The sequence below is a fragment of the Sprattus sprattus genome (assembly GCF_963457725.1).
Source record: "Sprattus sprattus genome assembly, chromosome: 8".
Taxonomy (NCBI): domain Eukaryota; kingdom Metazoa; phylum Chordata; class Actinopteri; order Clupeiformes; family Clupeidae; genus Sprattus; species Sprattus sprattus.
In genome coordinates, this window is record NC_137927.1 from 857,180 (window position 1) to 869,401 (window position 12,222).

General features: G+C 40.6%; 1 protein-coding gene across 1 annotated transcript in view; it reads left to right on the forward strand.

Moving 5' to 3' along the window:
• The window catches only part of LOC308368797 (anoctamin-1-like), a gene marked incomplete at both ends in the record, with an annotated part of 121,160 nt that overhangs the window by 85,620 nt on the left and 23,318 nt on the right, over window positions 1-12,222 (forward strand). The window contains one exon of the mRNA XM_080843056.1: window positions 2,283-2,383. Within this exon, the coding sequence (XP_080699182.1) occupies window positions 2,283-2,383 (101 nt within the window). The remainder of the gene's footprint in view (window positions 1-2,282; window positions 2,384-12,222) is intronic.

The following is a 12,222-nucleotide window of genomic DNA, read 5'->3' on the forward strand; positions in this document are numbered from 1 at the left end:
ATGCTATAAATCTATCTTGGATATTCTCGATGTACACATACAGTGCCCTCCACAAATATTGGCACTCCTAGTAAATATGAGCTAAACAGGCATAAAAAAAGATGTCTTTGCTGTTTATCCTCTCGGTCTTTCACTCAAAATATTCACAAAAATCCTACCTCTTCTTTGAGGTAAAATTATTGAAAGAAAAAAAAAAACTGTTGACATTAAATAAATATTTTTCCCCAAAACATGTGTGCCACAATTATTGGCACCACTAGAAAAATCTTTAATTCAAATTTAACTGAAGTATATTTCCAGTTGTTTGACATTTTTAAGTTCACCTGTTTGATAAGGAACTCTTATGAGGTCAACCATGGTTTCCAGTTCCACTGGCATACAAATATGAAGCGACACAGGCCAAATTCCATTAGTCTTTCATCACTATGGGAAAGACCCAAATAACATAGCGACGATGTGCGACGAAAAGTTGTTGAGCTGCACAAATCAAGACATTGACACAAGAAAATCTCTACACAGTTGAAAATACCCATTTCCACCATCATGGAAATAATTAAGAGGTTTAAAGCGACAGGAGTTAAGAATCAGCCTGGAAGAGGACGTGTCTGTACATTGACCCCACGCACCGTGAGGGGGATGGATCTACTGGCAAAATAATCTCCAAGGATCATAGCTGGAGAATTGTAGAGGTTAGTTGAGTATTGGGGTCAGAAAGTCTCCAAAACTACCATAAGACGCCACCTACATCACCACAAGTTGTTTTGGAGGGTTGCCAGAAAAAAGCCTCTGCTGTCAATCAACAACAAACAAAAGCGCCTACAATTTGCCAAATGTAAAACAGACTTTCAATGGGACCGAGTTATATGGTCAGATGAGACCAAAATAAAGCTTTTTGGCAACAAACATCAAAGGTGGGTTTGGCGTAGACAGAAAGATAGCCATATACATTTAGAAAAGCACCCACTACCCAATGTGAAGTATGGTGGTGGATCTTTGATGTTGTGGGGCTGTTTTTCTTCCAAAGGCCCTGGACATCTTGTTAGGATACATGGTATCATGGACTCCATCAAATACCAGCAGATATTAAATGAAAACCTAACAGCCCCCTCCAGTAAGTCTTAAAACAGCCCCTGGTTGGACCTTCCAGCAGGACAATGATCCAATGCACACCTCAAAATCAACACAAAAATGGTTCACCGACCACAGAATAAAGGTTTTCACAGTCCCCTGACCTAAACCCCATAGAACATCTGTGGGAAGAGCTGTAGCCAAGTCTACAAACGTTGACCTCAGATTCTGAAGGATCTGGAGAGATACTGCATGTAGGAATGGTCTCAGATCCCGTGCCATGTGTTCACTAACCTCATCATGCATTATAGGAAAAGACTCAGAGCTTTTATCTTGGCAAATGGAGGCTGCACAAAACATTACATTACGGGGTGCCAATAATTGTGGCACACATGTTTTGGGAAAAAATCTTTTTTTAATGTCAATGTTTTTTTTTTTTTTTTTATAATAATTTTACTTCAATGAAAAGGTAAGATTTTTGTGAATATTTCGAGTGAAAGACTGAGAGGATAAACAGCAAAGATATTTTTTCATAGCCTGTCTGACTTATAAAATGCTCAGCCAGCAGTAAACAAATATCCATGATGTAAATACAAAATGATAAAATGTCAATTTTTCTTGGCTGCAATGGAATGCAGAAAGAGTTTGCATTCAGATTGCTTCAGGTATTCATTCAGGTGAACCACAATGGTTGAGTTTGCATTCAGATTGGTCCAGGTATTCATTCAGGTGAACCACAATGGTTGAGTTTGTTTTCCCCTAAAAGGGGGCGTTGTCATTTCAATGATGCAACCCAAACTCTTTAGTGAGGGAGAGTATAAGAATATCCCAAACATTTATACATGCTACATCTGACAACAGAATAAAAACATGTATATGTGCTTCTTCTGACAACAGAATAAAAACATTTATATGTGCTACTTCTGACAACAGAATAAAAACATTTATATGTGCTACTTCGGACAACAGAATAAAAACATTTATACGTGCTATTTCTGACAACAGAATAAAAACATTTATATGTGCTTCTTCTGACAACAACAGGATAAAAACATTTATAGGTGCTATAGTTTCTATTTATTTTGCACCTTATTTGATGGAAATGTGAACAGTGCCCATTAGGAGGAGAGAGAACTATGGAAGGAGTGTATGTATTTTAAAATGTTTATAATTTTTTTTATTTACATGTTGTCCGTCTCTTTTTGATTTCACAGTGTGCCCATGCTGGCTGTCTGATGGAGTTATGCATCCAGTTATGCATCACCATGCTGGGAAAACAGCTCATACAGAACAACCTGTTTGAGATTGGCATTCCGTAAGCAAGTCCCCTCATATGCACCGCAACCATGGACACCACACCACACACACACACACACACACACACACACACACACACACACACACACACACACACACACACACACACACACACACCACACACCACATCACAGTGATGACCATAGGTTAAGAGTGTTAATCTTGAGATGCACAGGGGAATTTAAGTCATGTGGATTCAATATTACGTGCTACATTAAATAATGTATTACAGTTTTTCTCCGTTGATAACACTGAAAAACTGGAACTTATGGCACAATGACCACAACCTGTACCTCATGTGCCAACTCCCTAAACCAATTCTGCTAAACTATAAGCACAATTCTCTGCTTTAGACACAGATTTCAATTGTTAGCCACACTTTCTTCAAAACACTAAACACCATCCTCTCTACTTTGCACACCAATGCCAACATCAACATCAATGCCAAAACCTCCTTGTTTTCATACAGAACACACTGCTATTCAAAAGGCAAAACTTCCATTTTCAAATGCAATTCCATTTTTAAATCAAAACTTAAGCTCCTGGTTTGGAGAACAATTTATGGCAACATTGAAGTGAGAGGTGATCAGAGAGGCAGAGGAGTGAGAGTAAGAGGAGGTGTAGGAGGAGGAGTAAAAGGATGAAGAGGAAGAGCAAGAAGGAGAGCCATTACTGTATCTCTGATGACATTCAGGCCAATGTGTTCAACCATGTGGTCAACATGGGTTTGACCATGCAGGAGGCTGGCCAGAGGGTTCAACCAAACATAAGCCGCTTCTCAATTGCATCCATTCTCTGGACATTTAGAACAGAATGGGTAAGAAACACTACTATGACAGTAAAACACTACCGTATTTTCTGCACTATAGGGGCGCACTGGATTATAAGGCGCACTGTCAATGAATGGTCTATTTATTGGTTTCAATAATGAGAGTCGACACTGTGTTGAGAATAAATAGCCAATGGCATAGCCCTTTTACTAATGATCTCTTCTCAGCATTAAAGCAGGTTACATACAGTGCATCCAACCTAAGAGACGTTACAAACTAACTGACATAGAATGTTCTTTTAAATCAAACACATCAGTATTCTAACAGACTGATTGCCACACAGAATAAACAACTGAAAACACACAGGCTTAATAATAACTCAGGGATTATTCATTCTACTTAAAGTGTCATGTTTTCCAACACTCCTTCTCACTAGCAGGTAGAATGTCCATTTAGACTTATGGTTTAAGTCCAGCCATTTCTCTCAACTTGGTGAACTTCGCCTGTGATAAGCCTTTGGTTAGCATATCAGCAATCATGTCTTCAGTTTTGCAGTACTTCAGTTCCATTGCTCCACTTGCAATTAGCTCTCGAACGAAATGATGCTTGATGTCAATGTGCTTTGCACGTCCATGAAACTGCGGATTCTTGGCCATGCAGATAGCTGACTGGTTGTCTTCAAAGATAACTGTTGCTCCAGCAGGACTGTTTTTCAGATCTGACAGCAGTTGTCGCATCCACTGCCTCTTGTGCAGCACTGGCTAGTGCCATGTACTCAGACTCTGCTGTAGACAAAGCAACACATGGCTGCTTCTTACTCCTCCAGCTTACTGCTGCGCCACTCATCTTGAACATATAGCCAGACACGGATCTTCTGTCGTTGAGGTCTCCTGCCCAATCTGCATCAGAGTATCCAATGCACTCTTCCTCTCTTTCCTTACAATAGAGCAGACCTAGTGTTTGTGTTCCGTTCAGGTATCTCAAGATACGCTTCACAGCTGTCCAGTGTTGCTTAGTTGGATCAGAACAAAATCTTGCCACATTGCTGACAGCAAATGCAATATCTGGTCTTGTTCTGGTCGATAGGTAGAGTAGGCTACCCACAGCACACTGATACAGCGCTTGCTCAACCTTCTCTGAGTCTTCAGATGCTTTGACAAGCTTTGTGCTCACATCAGCTGGGGTAGAGACAGCTTTGGCGGTCTCCATTCCAAACTTCTCCAAAACACTTTTTGTGTAAGACGTCTGGCCCATCCAGATGTTTCCGTTTGGACGCTGAATGATCTTCACTCCAAGGAAGTGTTTGAGCTCTCCCATGTCTTTCATGTCAAAGTATCTTGCAAGCTCCTTCTTAACCTCTGTTATACGGCTGTCACTCCTCCCTCCAAGAATTATGTCGTCCACATAAACAGCAACTAAAAACATCTCTCCATCAGCAGCTGTATATATGCAGGGGTCACTCTTTGTTTGCATGAATCCCATCTTCCTTAATTTCTCATCAAGAACGATGTTCCAGCATCTAGGAGACTGTTTCAGTCCATAAATGCTGCGTTTCAGTTTGCACACAAAGTTTTCCTTTCCTTTCACGACAAACCCTTCTGGCTGTTTCATGAAGACTTCTTCTTTAAGTTCTCCATTCAAGAAGGCCGTCTTTACATCCATTTGATGTAACTTCAGTCCATGTTTTGCTGCAAGTGCAACAACAGTGCGGACAGACTAAAATCTGACGACTGGACTGAATGTCTCATCATAGTCAAATCCAAACCTCTGAGAAAAACCTTGAGCCACCAGGCGAGCTTTGTGTCTTTCAACTGTCCCGTAGGCATCAACTTTGACCTTGAAGACCCACTTGCTTCCCACGGCTTTCTTGCTCTCAGGTAATTCTACTAGATCCCACACTTCATTCACATACAGAGACTGCATCTCCTTCTGCATTGCGTCTTTCCATTTTGACTTCTCAGGACTGGTCAGTGCATCACGCACGGTTTCAGGTTCATGCAGGTTACTGTGGGCAACAGTCACCCACTCTCCATAACAATCAGGTGGTCTTGTGGTTCTTCCTGATCTTCGGATCTCAGGCTCTGCAGTTTCAGTGACGAATTGTTCTTCACTGTCAGTGTAATCAAATTCAACCAGATTGTACTCAATGTTCTGATTTCCTGAGTCTGACTTCTCAGCGCCACAGACAGCTTCATTGAACATCACATCTCTACTGTAGAACACTTTGCTTTGTTTTGTGTCATACAGTCTGTATCCTTTTGTTTCGGTTCCATATCCCAGCATAACACACTTTCTTGCCTTTGGGTCTAGCTTCTTTCTTTCATCCTTTGGTATGTGGGCATAGGTATCACATCCAAACACACGCAGATGGTCCACTTCGGGTTTCTCTCCTGTCCAGGCTTCAAACGGTGTCATGCCAGCTACAGCTTTTGTTGGACTCCGATTTCTCAGGTAGACTGCTGTTGAGAGAGCTTCAGCCCAAAACCTCTGAGGCAGCTTTGCATCAGCGAGCATTGACCTCACTGTCTCAATCAGGGTTCTGTTCATCCTCTCTGCAACTCCATTCTGTTCGGGTGTCTTCGGAACAGTCAGTTCATGTCGCACTCCTGCTGTCTTCAGAAAGTCTTTGAACTCTGTTGAGGTGTATTCTCCTCCATTATCTGTGCGTAGAACTTTTAGTTTCCTTCCAGTAATTGTTTCCACTTCTGCTTTCCATTGAATAAACTTGTTGAAGACTTCATCTTTGCGTTTCAGAACATACATCCACACATAGTGAGTTTTGTCATCAATGAACGTGAGAAAATATTCTGCTCCACTCAGTGACTTCTCATTAATTTTTCCACATACATCACTGTGCACTAGACCAAGTGGTTCTTTGGCTCGTGTTCTGCCATCAGTTGGAAATTTACTACGATGATGTTTGCCTTCAGCACACGACTCACAGAATTCTGTGTCTTTAAGCACATCATAGTTTAATCCTTCCACTAACTGTTCTTTGGCTAGCATCTTTAGATTCTGCACTCCGAGGTGCCCGTAGCGGCGATGCCAGACAGTTTCTTTCGTCTCCTTGTGCACGCTCTCAGTGGCAGCTGAATTTGCTTTCTCATGGTCTTTGCAACAAATGTAGTACAGACTCTCCACCTTTTTTGCAACTGCAATCTGCTTTCCATTGTCTTCCATCAAACTACACTCATCTTCCTTGAACTTCACAATCTTCCCTGACTGTGTTGCCATGGATACACTCAACAAGTTGTATGATAAGCGTGGAACATACAAGACATTGTTCAGCTTACACATTTGAGTTGTGTCAGTGATAGAGATGCGCGGATGGGCTATTATTTCATCCGCAACCGCATCACAAAACGCATGATCCGTCCGCTATCCATCCGCACCAATTTTTTTGACCAATTTTCAAAACCGCACCCGCCCGCCATCCGCCTGTTGTTTTTAGGTATAGGCGCTGCTGACACAAGGCTAGAAAGTTCTTGAAATGAGACTGATCCAATGCCTCAAAGATATTTAAAGGATAAAGCCCCTAGTATGAAAGCCTTTTGGCTATGTTGTAGCCTATCCCCAGAATATTATCAGTGAAGTGACGTCTGTCTCTGATCGATGCACAGGGAGAAACTTTAAAATAGCCAAGCACATCGGCAAACCTGACCTTACCATAGGCTAGTAGGCCTACACTTTTTTTTATCATTGTAATAAAACGCAATTTGGTACACCATTTGAATATGGTAATATAGCCTTGTTTTTAGTTTAGAAGGAAACGCAGAGTCTGTTAGCCTAATTCCGAAATTTCACCGCATTGTAGGCTTTATACTGTAACAACCCCAACACTTGCCTGCTTGCCTTGCAAATCAAAGTTTTCCGACTATTTTTCTTACCTTCTTTCTTAGCTGGTGATGTTACTGAGCTAGAAGTTACTGAGCTAGAAGTTTAAGTTGTTCTGAACATCTCGCGCTGCCAATGCCCAATGTCACTTCTGAGTCAAATCACTCCATCAGCTCTTTGAAATTCCTTATTCCACGAGTGGTATAGGCTACAATGACTGGCTGTTTTAAAATATAACTAATAGCCTAACGAAACAAAATAACCCAGGCAGTTTCATCTACGACACGTTAAGGCTTCTTCCAATACTGACAGCTGACTCATAGCTTGCAGGTTTGCGGCGTTGCAAAGAGACGCGACATGGGGTCGTCACTTAATTTGAACTTTTTTGCTTCCTTTGTTTGCTTTGTATGCATACACGGAACTAGGCCAATTTACTGCCTGATGAAAATTTGATTATTTAAAAATGTGCTTGGATGTAGGTAACGACATTTAACAACGTGTAGATATTTTGAATTTCGTTGGGTAAACCGCCACCCGCCCAATTTAATTAAAATATTATTTTTTGTCACGTCACCCGCCCGATCCGCGGTTTAACCGCGGAGTCCGCGGGTGCAACCGCCAACAGCGCATCTCTAGTCAGCGAGAATCATCTCCAGCATTACAACACCTTGTCCTGTTGCTTGTACTGAGTATCCATCACCCAGTGTCACTTCTTGTGTTGACTGTAAGCTACTAAATTCAACAAACATCTTCCTGTCATTGCACATGTGACAAGTAGCTCCAGAGTCCACTATCCAGCTCTTCAGTCTTTCACCAGACTTCACAGATAATGCTTGACTCACTACTAACCCAACACTTTCACTTTCTGAACTTGTTTTTCTTTTCACTTCAGCTTTGTTCATTTTTTGCTTTGAACCTTTTTGAACATGCCTGTCTCCATTTTGTTCATTTGTGATCAGATCTCTGCAATTTCGTTTAATGTGTTCAAACTTTTCACAATGATGACATTTCGGACCTGTCCCTTTAAATCTCTGCTTACTGGTCATGGCTTTGACATCACTGCTTGTATCAGCATCACGCTGCTTCATTTTGCGCTCTTCATGCAGCAATCATTCTGTCACTACTTCCATTTTTGGAACATCAACACTTGCTTCTAATGCAGTAACTATCATATTAAATGACTCTGGCAGACTTGCTAGCAGATGAACTACGCGATCGTCGTCATCTATCGGATCTCCGATGATTGACAGCGCGTCAAATGTTTCTAACATAGTCTTAATATGATCTTGAACACACTCACCATCATTCAGACGAAGTGCATGAAGTTTGCGTCTTAGTGCCAGTCTGTTTGCCCATGTTCTTGCTTGAAACTGATTGGCCAGCTTTTGCCAAACAGCAGAGGGATCCGTAGGGTCTCCTATTAGGTAAAGCAAGGACGGTTCGATCGATAGCACAATTGTAGATAAAGCGCGATTCTTCCGTAACACATACTTCTCAAAATCCTCCGGCTTTGAGCGGCTAGGACTGCCCGTGGTGCCGTCAACAATTCCCCACAAGCCATCTCTCATTAACGCCATCCGACATTGCACTCTCCAGGTTGGATAGTTAGAGCCATTCAGTGGAATAATCGCAATCTTCAATTCCGACATATCTTTCCTCTTCAAAGTTTTCCGAAAACTATCTCACGGCTCTATTCAGCTTAGTCTGGGCCCATAACCTATTGGTTTCAATAATGAGAGTCGACACTGTGTTGAGAATAAATAGGCAATGGCATAGCCCTTTTACTAATGATCTCTTCTCAGCATTAAAGCAGGTTACATACAGCACATCCAACCTAAGAGACGTTACAAACTAACTGACATAGAATGTTCTTTTAAATCAAACACATCAGTATTCTAACAGACTGATTGCCACACAGAATAAACAACTGAAAACATACAGGCTTAATAATAACTCAGGGATTATTCATTCTACTTAAAGTGTCATGTTTTTCAACACTATTTTCGATCTTTTTTTATATACAAAGCGCACCTGACTATAAGGCGTGTTACGATCATAGCTCCATGTCCGAAACATAAAGAGGAGACCACGCAGAATTTATATAAAAACATATATATAAGTTATTTATTAAAGGTTATAGTTATACAGTTCTAATCGAATAATGACAGCCAATGTGTGGTGAATGTCAGTGTTGTGAGTAGAAACAAACAATGTTGTGCAAAGTTAGTTAGATGATAATACAAAACAAACAACGACGAATATACAAAACCACAATCCAAAACCAACGACAAATCCCAAGTCCAATCACTAAATCCAATCACTAAATCCAACGCTATCCAACGCTATCCAACAAACAATCCAACACTCCAATCCAACGGTCCACTCCAACGCTCTCTTGACTGCAGACTGATCAGGGCTTTTGTAGCCCAGCCAATCATGGGGTCCACCTGTTTACAATCACCCGCTGTCCACCTGCTTCTAATTACCTGCTGAAGAGACAGAGGAAGAACAGGCATGCAATATCAAGGGGTGGGGCCTAGACCCGCCATGGTCGTAACAGGCGCAGTAAGCGAAACAAAACAGTCAGTCTTTCATCAAACTTTATTAAACGTGTTCACAATAACTCTTAACATTGTTCGAACGTTAATTAGTGTATTCACAATAATTCCCAACCTTGTTCAGTTGTAACACCTAAAAAAAACAGTCTGATACCGCTAAATCAAACGTTAGTGTATTCACAATAACTCTCAAAATGTATTTGAGTATTGTAGGTCTTAACTGAAGTTCTGCTAACGCTTAGACCATAAATCGTTTAAAACACATAGTAGCTAGCTAGCCTCGCTGCTAATAAGTATAATGTTAGCATGCTGATTTGCACTCACAAGCCCCCCTCGTTGAGGCAGAGGTACTATTTGCCTCCAGTCTCTTTCACTGCCGTTTTATGTAAGGTTAGCCATTCTAAATAGGTTCTACACATAAGTGAAATACATTCTCTATTTATTGGATAGAGAGCAACGCATAACTCCAGCAAATTGTTGGAGAAGGCACTTCCAACACCGAGCCACAAGAGAGCAACAGTGGTCGGAAGCTGTGTACTGTTCGAGGGTTTATATAAAGTACGTTAACCGTAATGCTGCAAGCGGTGCAGCTTTGTTGTTTACCAAAGTCGTACTAAAACATTTTGACAGAGCGCCGTGTACCACACAAAACGCTTCGAGGTTAGTAAGCACAACCAAAATTAATCCATATATAAGGCGCTCCGGATTATAAGGCGCACTGTCGATTTTTAAGACAATTAAAGGCTTTTAAGTGCGCCTTATAGTCCGGAAAATACGGTAGTTTGAATGCCTTATCAGAAGCATAGTATTCTTGTATTTAGAGTATTTTACATTGTACTGTATTTGTAAAATTATAAACAAATACAAAGTGCAACCATTGATGACCAAGACATGTTCCTAAACATCAATACAGTGAGCCTAGCCACAGTGGACCACGTTCTAAGGCAGAACACCTTGAGAATAAAGCAGGTGTACAGGGTGCCTTTTGACAGAAATTCAGATAGTCAAACAATTATGCTATTTGTTTATTTGTTTGTTTATTTATTTGATCCCCATTAGCTTCCATAGAGTGGTAGCTAGTCTCCCTGGGGTCCGTCGTGAGTATACATGGATATAAAACACAGTGATACATAGAAAAATACATCAAATTGTAGCATTCACGTGTCACAAAATATACATCAATCAATACATCATAAATAGAATATAAACACGATCTACACAAAATCACACAGATAAAAAGGATCTAACAAACACAATTACGCTTTTAATAGCTAATAAATTACTCAAGAATCTGTTCTAAGAATGACAAAAAGTGACGTCTTACTGACCTCTTAAAAGTTGTGCTATTCTCTATATTTCTTATAACAAAGGGCAGCTTGTTCCAACTCAAAGAAGCTCTGAAGAGAACAGTTTTAAACATATAATTTGTACGTGGAGCCGGTGTCACTAAAAGACCATTGGAAACCTGACGCGTTGTATATGAATGGCTAAAGCCTGTGCGTAGCAACCTTTCACAAAAGAAATTAGGGGTCTTTTTCCATATCGCATTATGCATGAATCTTATAGTGTGGTATGCACACTTAGCTTCTACAGTTAGCCATGATAGCTTTCTGTGCATTTCCATGACATTTGATCGTGAGGAGCAATTAAGCACTAATCTGGCTGCTCTGTTTTGTGCAACTTGGAGCCTCAGTAGATGTTTTCTGGCAGCACTAGACCAGACAACTGGACAGTATTCCAAATGTGAAAGCGCAATAGACCTAACAACAACAGCCATGATGTTGGAAGAGACATAAGCAACACTATGACTATGACTATGTAAGTCATATACATTTCCACAACTGTACTGTATTGCGATCCAATCCAATGTTATTTTACTGTAATATGTTTCACAACACAACAATTGTCAATATTGTCTTGAGCAAGAACAGGATGCAGCATAGTTTTTTTGTTCTTTTTTATTTTAAATGTTTCTTTTTTAGTTGACTGTACTGGCCTATATCCTATTGTTTGTTCTGTGCAAATCATCTTCACATTCAGTTGTGTTTGCTCTGATGTAAAGGCTACAGCACTTTTGGGAAAAAAAGAAATATTGAAGTTGTATATTTGTGTGGTTTTATATATGAGTTAAAACATTATACAGTTATAATAATTTACAACTAGGGATGCAAATGATTAATCGACTTTAGATTAATTGTCGATCAAGAGGTTGCTCGATCAAAATGTATTAATCACGATTAATCGCTAGAGGGCGCTAGCGTGAGAGACCGGTTGAAAACAAAATGAAGCGGGCGAAAAGAAGTGCGGTGTGGGACCACTTCAACATTGTTAATTCAGGCAAGTCAAATGTTCTCTGTGTAATGCAGTATTGAAATACAATAGTTCCACTAGCTCACTCAGTTATCATTTGAACGCCGTGCATGCTGCTGTCCTGCATGGCACCACCAGTTCACCTGGTCAACCTGAAATCATAGCTACACTGTATTATACCTTCTCTCGCTTACTGCCGCGAGTTCAGGCTTAAAACTCAGGTTAGCTGTTAGCTCGTTAGCGGGCTAGCTCACCTTGCTATGAATGTGAATATCTGTCTACTCCCGCGCTAACGTGTGCCCGCGAGTTTGGCTCATGAGAGTTAGTAAGTAAGTAAGTAAGAGTTGAGTTGGCTATTTAGCTTG